At 39.8% G+C, this 21,796-nt stretch overlaps 1 protein-coding gene across 1 annotated transcript in view; it reads right to left on the bottom strand.

Moving 5' to 3' along the window:
- The window catches only part of HCN4 (hyperpolarization activated cyclic nucleotide gated potassium channel 4), a 433,381-nt gene that overhangs the window by 135,186 nt on the left and 276,399 nt on the right, over positions 1 to 21,796 (bottom strand). The window contains exons 2-3 of the mRNA XM_077264133.1: positions 8,954 to 9,377; positions 8,448 to 8,609 (exon numbers count right to left, since the gene is read on the bottom strand). Coding sequence (XP_077120248.1) covers positions 8,448 to 8,609; positions 8,954 to 9,377 — 586 coding nt within the window. The remainder of the gene's footprint in view (positions 1 to 8,447; positions 8,610 to 8,953; positions 9,378 to 21,796) is intronic.

The raw sequence follows: 21,796 nt of genomic DNA, 5'->3' as shown, positions 1-21,796 counted from the left end.
CAACAGTATCACTGTGCTTGATTGGCCAGCAAACTCACCTGACTTTAGCCCTATAGAGAATCTATGGGGTATTGTCAAGAGGAAGATGAGACACCAGACCCAACAATGCAAAAGAGCTGAAGGCTGCTATCAAAGCAACCTGGGCTTCCATAACACCTCAGCAGTGCCACAGGCTGATTGCCTCCATGCCACACAGCATTGATGCAGTAATTGATGCAAAAGGAGCCCCGACCAAGGATTGAGTGCATTTACTGAACATACTTTCCAGTAGATCAACATTTTTGAAGCTGGTGTTTTAAAGTATTCTAATTTACTAAGACAATGACTTTTGGGTTTTCATTGGCTGTAAGCCATAATCATCAATATTAATAGAAATAAACACTTGAAATAGATCACTCTGTTTGTAATGGCTCTATATAATATATGAGTTTCACTTTTTGTATTGAAGAACTGAAATAAACTTTTTGATGATATTTTAATTTTGTGAGAAGCACCTGTATATGGCTTGTTTCTGGTGCCATGTTTATATATGTCTTTTTGATCGCGTTTTATTCCACTTTTTGCTTGGCGGTATGATAAAACAATGTTCTTCGCTTGTTTTTTATTTATTTATTTACGGTGTTCACTAAAGGGGTTAATTAGTTGGACAGTTTTATAAGTTGGATTGTTCCGGACACGGCTATACCAAATATATGTACTTTTATGTGTGCTTTTATAGTTTTGTTTTTTTTACAGTAAAATATTTATTTATGGGTGCAATACATTTTTATTTTATTTTTTTAATTTATTGTTTTGCTTTGTTCCACTATGGGACTTTCATTTTTTGCAGGCCGATCGCTTATATGCAAGCTGTCAGTGTTTCACTAACAGGCAAATTTGCTTCATCATGCTCTGAGCATCTTACTCTGAGTGTGGGAGTTAGCAGGAGTTAACCGGAGTACCCCTTCCCCACAACACACACACACACCTTGCAGATATTGTTCTTGGTGGGACTGGAACCCAGGACCCCAACGCTGCATTGCTTCCACTGTATAGACTAATTCTGGCTGTATGTAACTGTCACTTGAGGGAGCTCAGACGCTTATTACATCATGTATAATGGAAAGATCTATACATTGGCGCGTTAGATTTTTAATTAACCCCTTGCAGTTGCAGCCAGTTTTTGCCTTTGTGATGGTATCACTTTATTTTCTGTTTTTCAATCCTTCTAAGAGCTATATCTATTTTATTTCATCCATTAATGACCACCGATACGCATTAAAGTGGCGGTCAATAAGGGTTCTTATTACCTAATTGCTGTTTTAAAATGGTGACAGTGGAATACGGGAATAGTGCCGATGAGAAGCTGTGGTTCCTGCAGGTGTCAGCTGTACATAACTGCTGGTTTTGTTCATTCTGTGTCTGAAAAATCTGAATAAAAAGTGATCAAAAAATATTATGTACCCCAAAATGGTACCCAAAAAATTTGCAACTCGTACCACAAACAATTAGCCCTCATACAGCTCAGTTCGCCAAAAAATTATAAAGTTACAGCTCTCAGAATATGACGAAAAAAAACTACTTTCTATTAAAAAAAAAGCATTTTTACTGTGTGATAGCAGCAAAACCTGAAAAAAAAGATATATATATGGTATTGCTGTAATTGCACCAACCTGAAGAATAAATCCGCCTTATCCCTTATACTGCACGGTGAACAGCTCAAAAACAAAAATAAGAACTATTCTTGTACTGCTGTAGATTTGTTCATTCTACCGCCCAAAAATCGGAATAAGGCTTGGCTCACATTTATCCTGTGCTCTCCGCTGAGCATTCACATAGGGTTTCCGTGTAACTTCCCCAAAACCGGGATTCAGTCAAAACCTTGGACGGAACCACTCACTTTTGAGGCACATTAAAACACTTTGGATTGATCTGTGTTCCGGATGTGTCCCATCATTTTAGGCATCTTTGTAGTGCACAGGTGTGGGCAACCACAGATCTGTGCACGCCTATAAAGATGGATACCACCAGAGGAGATGCCAAATGGAGTATGAAGTGTCTCCATCTGCCTCATCATGGTGTGTGGTTTTGTTGGGGGTTTCATCTGAATCACATGTTTGTGGGACTTAGGCTACTTTCATACATCAGCTTTTACCAGTCAGGCTCAATCCGGCAAATTTTGCAAAAAATGGATCTGTCGCAAATTTTGAAAAACTGATGCGACGGATCAGTTTTTTTCGCCGGATCCGACTATTCGGAACCTCCGGCTACTTTAGATCCTGGGGAGGAGAGAGAGACCAGAATGGAAAACGCTAATCGGAGAATGCTCAGTTAAAAAACTGGAATCCGTCGCCAGATTCCATCTTTTGACTGATCCGGCGCCATAGGCTTCCATTCTAGCAAATGCTGTCACTGTCCATTTTTTCGACGGACACAAAAAATGTTACTATGTCCATTTTCTCTGGCTGCCAGAGAAACAATTTTCGACGGATCTGGCGAAAAACGGATGAAACGTGAGGCCATCCATCGCTAATACAAGTCTATGAGAAATGAACGGATCCGGCGGCAACTTTTGCCTGATCTGCTTTTTTCAAAATTCGCTGGATTGTGCCTGACGGCAAAAAAATGATGTGTGAAAGCAGCCTTACACGGAAACCCAGACATAAGTGCTCAGCGTAGAACACAAGAATGTGATCCCAGCCTTATTCTGGAAACGAACGAAGAATATAATGTACCCCAAAATGTTACCAATAAAAACTCTTATTTTTACTGCACAAAACCAGCCCCCACTCAAGTCCATCATCTGTCATTAGAAATATAGGGGTTTCCAACATTACTGGTAGAACAAAGACACTGGGAAAGAGACTTGGCTCTCAAGTCTCTCAAGATAAAATCTAGTGAATTCTGTGCTCCCAAATCCAAATGCCCCCCCTCCTTCTGAGCCCCACTGTGCCTAAACCACAGTAAGCGGCCACATGTTTGGCATTATTATAATGGAGAGAGAGCACTTAATTTATAGGTGTGTATAGCCAGAAGGACAAACTAGGCACAATGTATGGGGACACTACAATATATGGGGTCTCTTCATTGTATGGGAACACAATGTATGGGTACCAGACTGGTAGATTTGTAATTCTCCAGAAAAAAAGCCTAACTTAGATATTACAAAATAGTCACTGCACACGTAGATTAATTTTTTGGGAGGTGAAGTTTCTACAATGGGGTCACTTTTGGGGGTTTTCTGCTGTTCTGGCACCTTTGGGACTCAGCAAATGTTGCTGGTAAATTATTCTTCAACATCTGTGCTCCAAAAGCCATATAGCGCTCCTTCTTTCTCAGCCCTGACATGTGGCCTAACATTAATTTATGACATCATAGGGGCAGCACCGCATTTGGGAGAAATTGCACAATACATTGTGGGGTCTAGTCTATTAGCCCCTGTGTACCTGACAAATTTGCAGCAAACACAAAAATTATATTTTTACCACTAAAATGTCAAATTTCCACATCTCAATGTTATAAAATTCTGTGAGAGACCTATGGGTTCAAAACACTCTCTAAAAATGAACTTTGTTTAGGCACATCAGGGCCTCTCCAAACGCGACATGGCATCTGCTCTCGATTCCAGACATTTTTGCGTTCAAAAAGTCAAATTGTGCTTCTTACTTTCCGAGACCTGCCGTGCACTCAAATAGTAGTATTCCTCCACATATGGGGTATCAGTGTACTCAGGAAAAATTGCACAACAAATTTTGGGTGCCATTTTCTCCCATTACACTTGTGAAAATAAAAAACTTGGTGCTAAAAGTACATTTTTGTGGGTACAATTAAATTTTTGTAATTTTAAATGTAGTTTTCTTTTCTGTGAAGCACCTGGGAGTTCAAAGCTCACCACACATCTAGATACATTCAATAAGGGACTGGTTTACAAAATGCGGTCACTTGTGGGGGGTTTCCACTGTTTAGGCACATCAGGGGCTCTACAAATGCTAGATTGGATCCGCTTTTTGTGTTCAAAAAGTCAAACAGTGCTACTTCCCTTCCGAGACCTACCGTGCGCCCAAACAGTAGGTTTCCCCCAAATATAGGGTATTGGCATGCTCAGGAGAAACTGCCCAACAAATTTTAGGGTCCTTATTCTCCTGTTACCCTTGTGAAAATTACAAATTTAGAGTTAAAGTAAAATTTTTGTGAAAAAAAATCAAATGTTCATTTTTTTCCTTGCATATTGTTTTAGTACCTGTGAAGCACTGGAAGGGTTAATAAACTTCTTACATGTGGTTTTGAGTACTTTGAGGGGTGCAGGTTTTAGAATGGTGTCACTTTTGGGTATTTTCTGTCATATAGGGCTCCCAAAGTCACTTTAAATGTGATGTAGTCCCTAAAAAATGGTTTTGTAAATTTTGTTGGAAAAATGAAAAATTGCTGATCAACTGTTAACCCTTCTAACTTTCTAATAAGAAACAAATTATCCTTCAAAATTATGCTCTTCTTCCTTCTCCATATCAGTTCCAATGTCTATAACCATTGAGAGAATCATCTAAGGCAGACATCCCCAACCAGTAGTTTGGCAGTCACATATGGCTTGCGGGCTCAGTGTCATGATCCAGTCCGGAGTTTGTTTTATGCTTTCCTCTTTCTGAACTGGTCATGCGGGGGATAACCCCCTCTGCCTCATTTTGGAGCTGGCTGGGCTTTTTCAGTCCTCTGCAGTCTGCTAGCCAGCGTCATGCTTCCAGGCTAGAGCAGCTGACCCGTATACCCTGGTGATCCTTCTGCCTCTGACTTCCTGTATTTGTGTGAGACCCGTTCCCTAACCCTGACTTAGTGTTCATCTGGTTATTTTCCTTACAGTGTATGACTCGGTCTGATCTCTGAACCCTGCCTCTTGCTTTCCGTCTCTGATACCTCGTTCCTCGAGTGGCTTTGACTTCTGGCTCCTGACAGTTTCTGATTCTGCTCGTCTGACCACTCTTTCGTTACCTGTGACACCTGTGTGGCTGATCAGTGTTGCTAGGCTGTTAGTGTGCAACCTCCCTTCCCTCACCAGCACCCCCTGGTGGAGGTTGCGCTAAACTGGACTGCAGCAGCTTCACGCCCAGGAATTGTGGCTGGTGCTTGTCTGCCAGCTTGGTGGATTACCTCCAGGTCCAGCAAACAGGTATAAAGAGCGCATCTCAAAATGGTGAATTTTGTGAGTTGCCCTGCATAGAAGAGCAGATCTGGTCTTAGGGGTTCAGAGAAAATTTAAGTATGGTATCCTGAAGACAGGATGATACTACCTGTCAGAGGAGGTGCTTCAAGCTGGATGTAACAGTGTGTTGTGAGTGTTTGATGGGAGAATCCTGAATGGGGCTATTGTGAGAAACCCTTGATCTTGGTATCTTCCTTTGGGGTAATTTCCATGGAAAAGCATTGGTTATCATTATACCTGTAATGGTGGCTTTGGTTGCCAGTACTGTAAGGCTATGTGCACACGTAAGAAAAGAAGTGCAGAATTTTCTGCACAAAATCCGCAGTTCCTGGCAGAATCCGCAGCTGCGGATTTTCTGCGGTTTTTATGCGGATTTTGTGCGGTTTTTATGCGGATTTTGTGCGGTTTGTATGCGGAATTGCTGCGGATTTTGTGCGGATTTTCTGCGGTTTTTGCCACTGTGGATTTTTAATATGGAGGGGTGCAGATCCGCACAAAAGAAGTGACATGCACTTCTTTGAAATCCGCAGCAATTCCGCACTGATTTTTCTGCACCATCTGCACAGCTTTTTTTTTATTTTCATAGAATAATATTATACTGTACATCACAGTGCGGATCTGCAGCGTTTCTGAGTGGAAAAATCCGCTGGGATCCGCAGCAAATGCGCATCGTGTGCACATACCCTAAGGGGGCGGGAGCTGGTTGTGGCTCACAACTCTTTCTCGGAGCTGTATGTGGATCACGTCCCTCTATCAGAGCTGAATTTAGCTCTTAAGGTCAGAAAGGTTGGGGACCACTGATCTAAAGGGTAAAAGGCCAATATCACTGTTACCTGTAATCTCAGCAATTGTGGCCAGGTGTCAGCTGTATCTTACAGATGACACCTATTGTAGATTACATAGGTCCAGCTTTTGAGCCTGCTATGTGGGATTCCCATAAAAAAAATCATCTGCAATCTGGGAGAATAGTTAAATCCTATTGTAGGAAGAGTTATCCATTTTTTGGCAATGGACACTTTAGGATTGACACTGAATTATTTCTGTAGAATACACAAAATGTATTAGTAGAATACAAAATTATATATACATTAAGGGCATTTGATTTTTATCAAGAAATAAAGAATTGTAGAAAATAAATTGTTTTCTGATGTACTTATGTGATGATTTGAATGGGTTTAAAGTATTGCTGCCACCTGCCAGTGAAGACAAGCTAAATATGCGGTCATATCAATTTGTTTCAAATCTATAGTCTAAAGCTGCCTATGAAAGTTGAATACATTTCAAAGAACCCTGGAAATTTCCGCAATCTAATGTGTAGGAAGGCCTTCCTTTATTCTCCCAGCAGTCAATTTAGACGGAGATGCATTGTTGGATGCTTCCAAAGATAAGGATACGTCAGAACTATATATCATTGTATAAGCATGAACGTTTGGTTGCTTTGCGCTGGAGCCCAATTCAAGTGTGAGAAGCACACATGAAGGGTGCTGGGACAAGTAGGAGAAGATGGGCTGATAGGCTTATAAGGTCACTCTGTGACAGATTGCTCACTGGAAATAGATCCAGTGCTTACAAACAGGAGTACATTGTAGCATAGCAAGTCATGGAATGTACAGATTTTTTTTTGCAGAGTTGGGTGAGACTCACTTTATTATTTATACTGTTTTTTTTTCACATTTTCCTATATTTCATTTTTTTCTAATTAGCATTAGTTGGAAAATAATATAAAAAATATATATAATTGTAAGCAGAATAATATATCCATCTCCCTTAATGAGAAACAATTGCCATTCTAACTACTGGCTACTTTCTTTTTTGGGGGGCTACTAGTGCAGGATTTGCAACATTGTAGTATATCCTAGAAATGTTTTAAAAGCCCCATGCTAATCATCATTAAAGGGTGACATCGCAAATCTCGCGAGACTTCGGCACTATCTTCAATGGAGCACGGTGACCCGCTCCTCTGCGCAGGCACCAGATTCTCAGCACCGCGGTGTGAATACATCATAACACACTGCGGGGTGGGATCTGGGGCCTCGGCTACATGAAGGCGCCGGTGATGTCACCACAGAGGAGGCAGTACCCGGTGGGATGATGGACGGCTGCGAGGCGCTTGAGTCAGGGGGAGAAAACATACCCCCCGGACTCAATACAGGTATGGCAGCAAATTTATAAAAGTCATTATTTCAGCATTCCTAGGGATGCTAAACATAAGAGCCACCTTCACAGAATGCAGCCTTAGTGCTGCTGAAGGTGGCTCTTTTACTTAAAAACGCCCTGGGGGGGGTGACAGGTTCCCTTTAAGTCTATGCTGCTAAATAAAATGTGTTCATACAGAAGGCAATCTGCTCCTATGATTTTGATCCAAAACTAAACATTGTAATGATAGTGATTACTGACATCAGAGGTAAATATACTGTGGAAAATCTACATTTCTATATGCTCCATTACTTATTTCATAGATAAAAATGCAGGTCAGAATGTGACAGCTTTAATATCAGAGTCATTTTGAAGGAAACTACGAATCACAGAAAAAAATACTTTAAAGGGTTATTTTCAAAGCAACATTTTATTCCTCATATGTGTTATAGGGGACAATTTGCTAACCGCTAGGTGTCCGACTGCTGTAACCCAATGATCCCAAGTTTTGGACTCTAAATCCCTGTCTTGAATGGAGTGGACATGCTTTCCATCTGTTCCATTCACTGTCAATGGGTCTCCTGGAAACAGCAGAGTACAGCAATTGGATATTTCTGGCAGTCCCATTGTCAATCAATGAAGTGGAGTCCAGGCATGTACACTTCCACTCCATTCAAGACAGAGATGAAGAGCCACATTCTCAGGATTGCCGATGTCCCAGTAGTTGGATCCCAAGTAGTGATGAGCGAATCTACTCGTTACTAGAGATTTCCCGAGCACGCTCGGGTGTCCTCCGAGTATTTGTTAGTGCTCGGAGATTTAGTTTTCCTCACCTCAGCTGAATGATTTACATCTGGTAGCCAGCATAAGTACATGTGGGGGTTGCCTGGTTGCTAGAGAATCCCCACATGTAATCAAGCTGGCTAAGAGATGTAAATCATTCAGTTGAGGTGAGGAAAACTAAATCTCCGAGCACTAAAAAATACTCGGAGGTCACCCGAGCATGCTCGGGAAATCTCGAGTAACGATTATATTCGCTCATCACTAATCCCAAGCAATCAGCAAGTTATCCCCTATTCGCAGGGGATAACCCTTTAAAGTACCAAAACACCACCTGATAACTGCTCATTATACTCACCTGCATGCGGTTCAAAGAAACCCAGCAATTATCAGGAAATTCCTGCAACATGGGTACCAAAAACTGCAAGCAGCCATCCCAGTGGCAAAGAAGTAACATCATGCCAATTAAATTTACAATGCGAACCACAGCACTTGCCAGGTCATATGTCATGTGGAAAATCTAAAGAGTAAAATATAAGAGTTAGAAACATGGATAATAAGATAATCATAAGCATAGTGATGAAGGTGGAAACAACAACTGTCATGTACATAAATTAGAGAGAATTTAAGGGGCAATATCTTTAATTAATGCTGTGCAACTATGCAAAAGCAATGGAAACAATGAAAATCTAAAAGCTAGATTCAGTCACCTAAAAGGTAGTATTTTAACAGTACAATTTAGTATTTCTTAAAATAAAACCAAAAAAAACCTATAACACCAAAGTATTATTTTAGGATAAATTCCCTAAAGCCTACATTGTAGCAAAACAAAATTGAAACAAATATAGGAATACTTGAACCTACTTCCTCCCACTGGTGAATATAACGGATAAGCCTGGAAAGTCTCAGGAGTCGAAGCAAGCTGAGCACTTTAGTGAAGCGTACAATTCGTAAGGCTCTGGCAGTCTTATAAACCTCTGAGTCAATTCGTGTTTCAACAATAAGAAAAATGTAGTCCACAGGAATGGAGGATACAAAGTCCACTAGAAACCAACTTTTTAGATAACGAATCTTGATACGCTGTGGTTCTAGGATAATTTCAGTATTGTCCTCTACTACAATCCCTGTGCGAAAGTTCAACACCAGATCCACAAGGAAGAAAGTGTCCGAGACAACATTAAACACAATCCAAGCAGGTGTGTTCTCTTCCTTAAAGAAAGTGATACCAACTGGAATGATAATCAGATTCCCCACCATCAACAGTAACATTGTTAGGTCCCAGTAAAACCTGTAAAGAAAAGAGCATAGTATTACAGATCAAGTATTGTAATGACAAATTAAAATATGTGTGCATGTCATCCAGTTTATAACCACGTTTCCTTGTTCATTCTCATGAGAGCTTTGGTAGACACAGAGGATTATCCTTTGTATTCCTTTCCAGTGTGTCCTTCACTTTCAAGACAAAAACATAATAGAAGGACAAGCTGGTTTAAAAGGGTGAAAGCAACAAATCATTAATCACCGAAGAAAAGTGAAATCAGAGCATCAGGAGTTATAGCGAGGTCAATAGTTATATACCGTAATTCTATTTATGCTTTTACAATACTGAGGAGTTCTTTTAACATGAAAAGGTAGGGTTTTGATACTTATAAGAATTGCATCTTTAGATAGAAGCAAAGACATTATAGTGACTTTCAAGGTTCATCCCCACTCAGGTTCATTTGACTAGCATATATGCATCAATTACTTAATGACCGTCTTTTTCTTACTAATGATTTAGCATTCCGTACCTTTCTATCTTTGATATAAGTGAAATCATCTCTCCCTGTAGTGTCGGAGCTGCAGGAGGCAGGACAGAGCAGCATCCTTAACCCATCATGAGGCAGGAGGTGTGTAGGAATTGTTTGAAAGTTGTAGTTTCAAAAATAACTTAATTGAGCTGAGCCAAATAGTAGGCAAGGAGCAGCCACTGAGAAAAATGAACTGCTAAAAAGCATCAACTACTGATACAATAAAAAATAGAATTCTGAAAATACATCATCATAAAAATTATTTAAAATACATACAGAGGGGAAAAGACTATACACAAAGGGTATTTCACAGTGAAACGTATGGAGTGTGGGTATAATAAAATTACAATGTTAATAAATTCCCTAAGCGAAATTATAGATCTGTATAGAGATATAGCAACTAGGTCAATAAATATTCATAAAGAAAAAGGGAGATCCAAATGGATTTGTATGCTCTAAATCTGAAAGAACCTCAGTAAATATAAAAAAAAACAGATTTATCATAAGCAGGGAATAACACAGAGTGGAAACACCTCAAGACTCCCAAAAATGTTGAGTCCTAGCGTGTTTCTAATTTGTGCTATTCCCTGCTTATGGTAAGTCTATTATTTTATATTTACTGAGATTCTTTCATTTTTATAACATACAAATCCACTTGGATCTTCCTTTTTTTATATGTATATTTATTGTTCTAGTTGCTATATCTCTATACAGATCTATAATTTTGCTTAGGGAAATTAGCATTGAAATTTTATTATACCCACTCTTTATATGTTTCACTGTGAAATTTCCTTTTTGTATGCTTTTCCCCTCTGTATGTATTTTTAATTATTTCTATCATGATATATTAATAAAATTATGTTTTATTACTGGATAACATTTTTAAATTGTGTTTATTCACACTTATTAATAGGACATTGTAGTTATACAGTGAATGTTCACATATCTAATGCTTGTTGTAATAATTTCTTTTGGTGATGCATTTAACTATTGATAGAAACTTACTTATCATTTTCAGCTCACAATGTCATTCCCTGACACCTACAAAACTCGTGCAGGTCCGCATAAAGACACTGCCACCACCATGTTTCTCTGTAGGTACCATGCATTTAGAAAAATGAATTTGGAAAAATGCATGGTGCCTATAGTGAAATATGGTAGTGGAAGCATCCTTATGTGGGTGCTATATTTCATTGATTTATTGCTGGTATCATGAATTCACATATGCACTTCTCTTTATTGAAAGAGAAGTTGCTACTAGTGATGAGCGAGTGTGCGCGTTACTCAAGATTTCCGAGCATGCTCTTGGCGTGCTCGTGTTTTATGTTTGTGTTGCAAATCATGCAGCTGCGGGAACACAAACATAAAACGCGAGCACGCCCAAGATACCCGGAGAACACCCGAGCATGCTTGGAAATCTCGAGTAACAAGCACACTCGCTCATCACTAGTTGCTATCATTACTATGTGCCCTTGGTAGATGTGCACTTTTCCAACATGATAATAATCCAAAACACACAACTATTGCATTTTTGAAGAAGAACAGGGTGAACATGAAAAATGGCCAAATATATCTCCTGAGCTGAATCCGACCGAAACGCATATGAGGAATTTTGAAGAGACAAGTTGAGTATCACTCTACATCCAATATTCAGGCTCTAAAAGAGGTAAATTTTGAAGAATGGAAAAAAGATAGATGTTGCAATATGTTGCCAACTTTCCATGACTAGAAGACTTGGTGCTGTCCATAAAAGTCAAGGAGCTCGTGCAAAATACTAGATGTAGTAGTAGTTTTTGACGTGAGGTGTATTCATTTTTGCATCAACTAATGTGAGTAAAACTGAACATTTTGTAATTAAAGTTATATTATTACCTTTACTTTCATGGTATGGGTTAAATAAATGATCTATGAAACGGAGTCTGGTCAAAATATGGGAACTTGTTCTTTTGTTCAGTGAGATAGTGATTACAATCTTACTGTTCCATGGGGTGTACTCATTTATGCTGTGCGCTGAATATATAAAGGATTCCAATAAAATAAATCATGCTTTTCCAATATGAGGACTGAAGAATATATACAAAGCAGAATCCTGAGTACATGTCACATGCTGAGAATTAAAGTTATGTGTTTGTCTTTTTTCTTTATCGAGCCAAAACAGTGTTTTTTCATACAAGGCTGCAGATCACGATGTAGCATTCACAATCAGTCCAGATTTACATAAAAACACAGCTAATAAAGAAAGAATGAAAGGAGGATAATCAATTCCCAAGAAATATGGCGACTGATGATGTAAGATAACCTTGCTTTCTTTAATTAAGACATTTTAATTAGAAGTGGAGCTTGAGTGTAGACAGATTTTTGTATGTGTGAATGATGAAATTTGGGACTATTGTTTATACAGCATGAAAACAGTTTTCTTGGCATGACACAACCTGTCTTTTTAGCACTATACTCAATGGCATCACAGGTCATGTGCTCCCATCTGGTCTTTGCTTCTGCAGATAATATGCCTAGACATAGAAATTTAATTTCCCAACTATTAATGATGTGATAATTTTTGAGGAACACTGTGTATTAAATCCAATAAATACCAGAGACTGGTTTACTAAATCAATAAACCTCAAAAAGTATTGTATGCCTAGATCAGTGGCACTTCCATAAATTCATGGATCAAAATAAAGAATGAGAAGCTATATGCCATAAAATCGCAAAAGCTTTATTGATACAATATTAGAAAATGGTTACAAGTAAAAAAAAGAAATATGGGGACAACAAATGCAAAAAAATGTAATGAATCCTTAAAAAAACCAAAGCTACTCAAAGGTCAAAAAGGGGGTAAATGTTTAAATAAAAATGTGGAGCAAAAAAAGGCTTCCAAAATCACAATGTGATACAGTTAGGTCCATATATATTTGGACAGAGACAACATTATTCTAATTTTGGTTCTAGACATTACCACAATAAATTTTAAACAAAACGATTCAGATGCAGTTGAAGTTCAGACTTTCAGCTTTCATTTGAGGGTATCCACATTAAAATTGGATGAAGGGTTTAGGAGTTTCAGCTCCTTAATATGTGCCACCCTGTTTTTAAAGGGACCAAAAGTAATTGGACAGATTAAATAATTGTAAATAAAATGTTCATTTCTAGTACTTGGTTGAAAATCCTTTGTTGGCAATGACTGCCTGAAGTCTTGAACTCATGGACATCACCAGACGCTGTGTTTCCTCCTTTTTGATGCTCTGCCAGGCCTTCACTGCAGTGGTTTTCAGTTGCTGTTTGTTTATGGGCCTTTCTGTCTGAAGTTTAGTCTATAACAAGTGAAATGCATGCTCAATTGGGTTCAGATCAGGTGACTGACTTGGCCATTCAAGAATATTCCACTTCTTTGCTTTAATAAACTCCAGGGTTGCTTTGGCTTTATGTTTTGGGTCATTGTCCATCTGTAGTATGAAACGACAACCAACCAGTTTGGCTGCATTTGGCTGGATCTGAGCACACAGTGTGGCTCTGAATACCTCAGAATTCATTCGGCTGCTTCTGTCCTGTGTCACATCATCAATAAACACTAGTGACCCAGTGCCACTGGCAGCCATGCATGCCCAAGCCATCACACTGCCTCCGCCGTGTTTTACAGATGATGTGGTATGCTTTGGATCATGAGCTGTACCACGCCTTCGCCATACTTTTCTCTTTCCATCATTCTGGTAGAGGTTGATCTTGGTTTCATCTGTCCAAAGAATGTTCTTCCAGAACTGTGCTGGCTTTTTTAGATGTTTTTTAGCAAAGTCCAGTCTAGCCTTTTTATTCTTGATGCTTATGAGTGGCTTGCACCGTGCAGTGAACCCTCTGTATTTACTTTCATGCAGTCTTCTCTTTATGGTAGATTTGGATATTGATACGCCGACCTCCTGGAGAGTGCTGTTCACTTGGTTGGCTGTTGTGAAGAGGTTTCTCTTCACCATGGAGATTATTCTGCGATCATCCACCGCTGTTGTCTTCCGTGGGCACCCAGGTCTTTTTGCATTGATGAGTTCACCAGTGCTTTCTTTCTTTCTCAGGATGTACCAAACTGTAGATTTTGCCACTCCTAATATTGTAGCAATTTTTCAGATGTTTTTTTTTCTGTTTTCGCAGCTTAAGGATGGCTTGTTTCACCTGCATGGAGAGCTCCTTTGACCGCATGTTTACTTCACAGCAAAACCTTCCAAATGCAAGCACCACACCTCAAATCAACTCCAGGCCTTTTATCTGCTTAATTCAGAATGACATAATGAAGGGATTGCCCACACCTGTCCATGAAATAGCCTTGGAGTCAATTGTTCAATTACTTTTGGTCCCTTTAAAAACAGGGTGGCACATGTTAAGGAGCTGAAACTCCTAAACCCTTCATCCAATTTTAATGTGGATACCCTCAAATGAAAGCTGAAAGTCTGAACTTCAACTGCATTTGAATTGTTTTGTTTAAAATTCATTGTGGTAATGTCTATAACCAAAATTAGAAAAAGGTTGTCTCTGTCCAAATATATATGGACCTAACTGTATGTGTCTAGGCCATTAGAGTTAGTTCAGGAAGGACATTACACCCATGATATGCATCTCATTTTTAAAGGATCAAGAACCAGCTAATCCCCTATCCCCAAGAGCAGGATGCCATAAGTAAAATGTACAGATGCATAAATGCAATATGTGCAGCAATATCCCACTGGGAAAAAGAAATAAATACAAGGGAAATTATAAGAAGCTGAAGGAAGAAAACCCCCAGTGTTGCTGGAATGTAGGCACTGTACCTTTAAATGGCCACGGCACCCCGACGCGCATTTCACGTTAAGATTTTTCCAAGGGAGTGTGAGTGTTTAATAGCTCTTTTGCAGTGTATTTATATGGTGCTCATTACATTGGTGGCAGCATTCTGAAGCCGGCGGTTCTCTGTGGTCAGCCAGGAGGATCATCTTGAGGGGAGGATGCTCCCGCATCACCTCCTGGAACCAACTGCGTCCTGTACTGTCCTGCACCAGGGGTCTGCTATGCACTACAGCCCTGAGCAGTGCTGAAACTCCTTCTTGGGATGGATCTTTCTTCTGCTACTCTGACACACTATACCACCACCGACAAGACAAGTAAGTCTTTTATTAACATAGATACTTCTCTCTTTCCCTTTCGCTCTATATCGACAGAGCAGATAGGGATTTTACAGTATAACTTCTGCTCAGCTGCAGTTTTTGGGTCTTTGAATTTGCGGCACACTATATCACCAACTCCTGTATACCAATATTAATTTATTGAACCAGGTACAGTGCAGACCAAAAGTTTGGACTCACCTTCTCATTTAAAGATTTTTCTGCATTTTCATGACTATGAAAATTGTAAATTCACACTGAAGGCATCAAAACTATGAGTTAACACATGTGGAATTATATACTTAACAAAAAAGTGTGAAACAACAGAGAATATGTCTTATAGTCTAGATTCTTCAAAGTAGCCACCTTTTGCTTTGATGACTGCTTTGCACATTCTTGGCATTCTCTTGATGAGCTTCAAGAGGAAGTCACCGGAAATGGTCTTCCAACAATCTTGAAGGAGTTCCCAGAGATGCTTAGCACTTGTTGGCCCTTTTGCCTTCACTCTGCGGTCCAGCTCACCCCAAACCATCTCGATTGGGTTCAGGTCTGGTGACTGTGGAGACTAAGTCATCTGGCGTAGCACCCCATCACTCTCCTTCTTGATCAAATAGATCAAATAGCCCTTACACAGCCTGGAGGTGTGTTTGGGGTCATTGTCCTGTTGAAAAATAAATGATGGTCCAACTAAACGCAAACCAGATGGAATAGCATGCCGCTGCAAGATGCTGTAGTAGCCATGCTCGTTCAGTATACCTTCAATTTTGAATAAATCCCCAACAGTGTCACCAGCAAAGCACCCCCACACCATTACACCTCCTCCATGCTTCACGGTGGGAACCAGGCATGTAGAGTCCATCCGTTCACCTTTTCTGCATCGCACAAAGACACGATGGTTGGAACCAAAGATCTCAAATTTGGACTCATCAAACCAAAGCACAGATTTCCACTGGTCTAACGTCCATTCCTTGTGTTCTTTAGCCCTAACAAGTCTCTTCTGCTTGTTGCCTGTCCTTAGCAGTGGTTTCCTAGCAGCTATTTTACCATGAAGGCCTGCTGCACAAAGTCTCCTCTTAACAGTTGTTGTAGAGATGTGTCTGCTGCTAGACCTCTGTGTGGCATTGACCTAGTCTCTAATCTGAGCTGCTGTTAACCTGCGATTTCTGAGGCTGGTGACTCGGATAAACTTATCCTCAGAGGCAGAGGTGACTCTTGGTCTTCCTTTCCTGGGGCGGTCCTCATGTGAGCCAGATTCTTTGTAGCGCTTGATGGTTTTTGCAACTGCACTTGGGGACACTTTCAAAGTTTTCCCAATTTTTCGGACTGACTGACCTTCATTTCTTAAAGTAATGATGGCCACTCGTTTTTCTTTACTTAGCTGCTTTTTTCTTGCCATAATACAAATTCTAACAGTCTATTCAGTAGTACTAGCAGCTGTGTATCCACCAGACTTCTGCTCAACATAACTGATGGTCCCAACCCCATTTATAAGGCAAGAAATCACACTTCTTAAACCTGACAGGGCACACCTGTGAAGTGAAAACCATTTCCGGTGACTACCTCTTGAAGCTCATCAAGAGAATGCCAAGAGTGTGCAAAGCAGTCATCAAAGCAAAAGGTGGCTACTTTGAAGAACCTAGAATATAAGACATATTTTCAATTGTTTCACACTTTTTTGTTAAGTATATAATTCCGCATGTGTTAATTCATAGTTTTGATGCCTTCAGTGTGAATTTACAATTTTCATAGTCATGAAAATACAGAAAAATCTTTAAATGAGAAGGTGTGTCCAAACTTTTGGTCTGTACTGTATATTAACAGCCACATCAGTGCCCATATATTCAGCCCTCAACCCAGTCCCATATTCTTTAGCGCGGTGATTATTTTCACGTAACCTATGAATGGCACACTACCTTGACCTTCTGTACTCTTTTTATGGCTGTTTTTTGCATTTGTTGTCCCCATATTTACCTTTTTTACTTGTAACCATTTTTTTAATATTGTACCGATAAAGCTTTTGTGATTTTATGGCATATGGTTTACTAAATCATTGGACACAAGGGACTTAAATCCACAAAACACATGTATGAAATTCAGAGGCAAAATATACATTATTCTAGATCTGCCATTGGTGTAATTTATTGTCTTTAAAGAGAACCTCTCAGCATGATTTTGTAATGTAAAGATGTGGCTGTAATGGTGCTGTAACACAGATTAAATTGATACCTTTGGTGAATTCTTCTTTATTCACCATATGAAGTTTTCTGCTAATTAGATTTTGGTGCACAGAGGCCGGAGTGTGCACTAGGTCCTCTCCTCTCTGTCTGTGATTCCAAAGCCCCTCCGCCTGCCTCCAGTCTTTGAATGACAGGCAACTTCTGAGATTTCAGAGTAGGCATATCATCCAAAGACCGGATGCAGGTGGAGGGGCTTTGGAATTACAGACAGAGAGGAGAGGACCCAGTGCACAGTCAGGCCTCTGTGCACTGTGGGACCAGAGTTATTTTATTACTATTTTCTTACTTTGAGAAGCATCAACCCTAATTTGGAAGTACTTGTAACACACAACAATAATTGCTAAGGTACCACACCATCAAATTGACCTTTGTTATACTTCTATTAAAGATGTACTTATTTTTGCACAGCCACCTAGATGACAATGTCTTCTAGCTGATCATATGACTCTCTTATAGGTGATGGAATACTGCATTAAACACATTCCCTTGTGTTCTTGATCTTAGTCTCCTGAATTGTGTCTGATTAGTATCTAAAACATTATCAGACAGACGTGACTATGATAATTCATATGCCTTTCATGATTTGTGTTCATCAATTAGCCTTTAAGATTTGTTTGTCCGATAAGGCACATCTCGGACTGTTTGTATGTCTGGTTTGAAAAGAATCTTACTCTATTATTCCAAACTCTATCAGAATAAAGGTGATGAAGGAAGGAAGGAAACATATGTTATTTTTCTTATTAAATTTCAAATAAATGACTCTACAAAGCAGAGTACAAGACAACAGGACTCATTGGATAGTAAGGTCTGTTACAGATAGGGATCTCAGTTGTAGCCTTAAGCCAGGGTGACACAAGTATTGATTCTCTTATGCGAGAGAATCGGATCAAATATGTAAATGACACTTGGATCAAAGTCTGATCAGAGTTTGAGTCGAGTATCAGTTTACTGTGATCCAATTCTTTTGCATGAACTTCATTTCTCTATCTTCTCTATTCACTTTGTCAGCGTAAATCGGACGGCAATCAGATTATTTCCGAGTGCAGTTGATGTTTTACATGCACCTATAGACTTAAATGGGTCAGCGTGCTCCGATTTGCGGAGCCACTCACAGCTTTTTATCATGCTGAATCGGCATGAGAAAAAAATAGCAGATCTGCACTGTCCCACAGTATAACATTGGTCCTAGAGTTATCCAATAAAACTTCGGAGAGCCCTTGTCCAAGTTATAAGCTCGTGTGAGGGAGCCTTCATACTTTCATCGGGTAATGATGTCTTCGCTGACTTGTGTAATCAATAAAATGTGTGAGGTTATGTGATAGTTAATGTGCTGAAAATTGATGACATGGGAAGTGCTAAACCTTTCTTCATAGGTTAGTTAAATCTTGAAAAAAATATTTAATATACTCTTAATATTAAAAGATAAGGTACTGCACAGTAGCTTGTTGCCTTAAAGCTGAACTCTGTGTTAACATCTGTATTTACCTGTTCTCCTATATTGGTTTTCTGCTTCAATATATTGAGGCCGGCCATAAAGCTGGGAAAAGACTGTTGCTAGCATATGTTTCCTAAATACCAATTTCTTAGTACAACCACTGATTATTCTGTCTCTGATTATTCGAGTATCTGACAGTACCGTTTTTTTTCACATCTGATATTAAACAGCTAAGAAAAATGATTAAGGGTAAGGTCCTACAGAGATGTCAGGTTGTGGCTCATGACTGATGTGGTTTTGTGATTGATTAACCAGCAATCATTCTGATTTTGTAAGAAAATCAGTTGTTCCACCGCACAATCAAGTAATTGTTCTCAAAGTAATTTGCAAACTGCACTATGGCCACTCTATTTGGCCCAAAAGTCCATTGGAAGATTATCGTGAACGAGTACACCCAGGAATTCACGTTTCACAATAAATGTGCAGTTTAAATACGCTGCCGATCACCTGACAAACAAGTAAAATGCTCGTCTGTGGGGTGAAATGATCAGTTGGTTTGTTAATCCAAGAAGGGATTAGCACTACTCAAAATCACATTTTTATTTTCTGGACCCAATGATTTGGCATATCGATCTTCATAAAATCTGTATTCTGTGGAGACTTTCCCATTACTGAGATAGGAGATTGCAGTTGCTATGGATACAATTCTATGTGGACGGGATGAGGGAGGGGCTAGAGATGGAGCTCCTCCCTCCTCCCGACTGCTACTGATGAGATTCTATGTAGATGGGATGAGGGAGGAGCTAGAGACAGAGCTCCTCCCTCCTCCTACATATGATCTCATCAGTAGCAGCCGCCATCTCCTATCTCAGAAATGGGAAAGTCTTCACTGAATACAGATTTTACCTCAGAATTGAAGTTTGATAATGACTGATCAGTCCTGGCAGAGAAAGAAGCAGATTTCTCTGATAAGATATAATATTAAGTAGCAAAGAGTTGGGGTAATAAAAGCATAAAATTATTTTTTTTTACCATATTTTAAATAAATTGTATTTAAAGAAAGCTTTATCCTTATGGGTACTAAAAGGCCAATGCTTAGTTTTTACTAAAACAGCAGCAAAATAACAATTAAATATCTACAGTGAAAGCAGCTTGTTGATGGTTTCCAGAACGTAACCAGAGATTATTTTTTTAGCACGTACAGTGTTAAAGGGAATCTGTTACCCCAAAATTCACCTATAAGCTAAGGCCACCGTTATCAGGGGCTTATCTATAGAATTCCGTAATGCTGTACAAAAGCCCCCGATGGACTCTGAAGAAAAACGAGTTAGATTATACTAACCCAGGGGCAGTCCCGGTTTGGTTTGGGTCAGATAGGCTTCGCGGTGCGAGTCCAGAGCCTCCCATCTTCATACGATGACGTCCTCTTCTTTGCTTCCTGTCGCGGCTCCTGCACAAGCATACTGATTTGCCCTAACTCATTTTTCTTATCTTTCAGGGTACATCGGGGGCTTATCTACAGCATTTCGGAATGCTGTAGATAAGCCCCTGATGCCGGTGGTCACAGCTTATAGGTGAATTTGGGGGTGACAGACTCCCTTTAAGCAAAAAAAGCTGAAATTGAAATAAAAAAAAATGCTAGATAACAATTAGTACTTTATACTCAACGTTTGTCTACATGGCACTTTTATTTATACATAGGTTCTGTAATTGTAGTCCTCAAGGTCTATATGTGTGAATATTTTGAAGTTTTAAATTAAAAATATATTCAACAAAGAAACAAACTATATAGCATAGCAATTTGCACATGTTCACATTTGCTTTATTCTCCTAAGAAGTCCTGGTCAGTTTTGGTTTCTTTCTAGTAGACTATTGGAGGTGGTGACTGTGAGGGGTGCATGAGGGCTAGTCTGTGCCCCACTCTCCCTGCCCATGTTTCCCTATGTTCCTATAGAAGCCGATATACCTCATGTGTCTTATAATGGTATTATAATGTGTAATGTATAGATATATTCCTGTATTGTGTGTATATGTAGGGAAAGTGTGGGACATAGTTTTAGCCCAATAGGGGGCACAATAGGAATTAGATAGACCAATAGGATCTAGTTAGTTAGGAGGGGCCAACTTAGAATAGTTTGGGGAGCTTCTTGGGTTCAGGCAGTAGGGGCTGGGAGCCCAGACAGGGCAGTTGAGTCCTGCAATGTTCAAGTGGAAGAGCCCAGTTGTCCAGGGCTTATGGGCTGACAGTCACATGGTGGAAGAGGAATACAGAGCAGCATCAAAATGGTAGCAGCTAATTTTGTAGGAACTCCCCTAAATGTCTGGGGTGAAACAGACGGGGAACTCCTGAAGCAAGTTAGTCTGGCCAGTCGTGAAGCTGTGGCACCGAAGGCGATGGTACGACCCTGCAATATTCCTGGAGAGGTGAGGGACAGTACAGGGAATGGAATGTTGATGTTCTGCAAGGAACCTTGTGCTGTTTCTGTGACTGAACTGGACGAACTGAGTAAAGTTGTTTTGTTGAAACTGAATTTGGACTCTGCCTGTCATTACGTGGTGCTTAAAGGAAAGGAGCCCCAGCAGATCGAGATGGACCCTGATGTACAAGCAAGTGGACCATCAACAGCACCACAGAAGGGACAATGTGTTTATATGACGGAGGGCCAGGGTGTGACAGAGCACCCACCATTAGCCACGACTACCCCCTTGGCCTCCGTTACAGTGACTGCCACCATAATTGGCTGAGCACCGCTCCCATCCGTCTAAGGGTATGAACACACAACATTTTTTCATGCGGTTTCCACCTGAAAAAGCAATAAAAGAATGTTTTAAAGTATGAACATAATTCACAGCAATGTCAAAATGACTTTTTTTTGCACATGTTCCATCTTTCAGAGCTTCTTTGAACTGCTTTAAGCTTCGAAAGCTACGAATAAACTAAAAGTTGTAACAATCATTCATCTGTTTGGAAGCCGCTCACTATTTATTGTTTAAAATACCACAAAAAGACGGCCACTCAAACAACTGAAGTGATGCAGGGAAAGACGCCTTTGGAAAAGACCACGGGTGTTTTCATGAAGCATTTTTGCTTTGACATACTGGATGGATCCACTAGTGTCTTAAAG

The sequence above is a fragment of the Ranitomeya variabilis genome, chromosome 5, assembly GCF_051348905.1.
Source record: "Ranitomeya variabilis isolate aRanVar5 chromosome 5, aRanVar5.hap1, whole genome shotgun sequence".
Taxonomy (NCBI): domain Eukaryota; kingdom Metazoa; phylum Chordata; class Amphibia; order Anura; family Dendrobatidae; genus Ranitomeya; species Ranitomeya variabilis.
The sequence above is the reverse complement of the archived record's forward strand: the minus strand, read 5'-3'. Positions and strand labels throughout refer to the sequence as shown.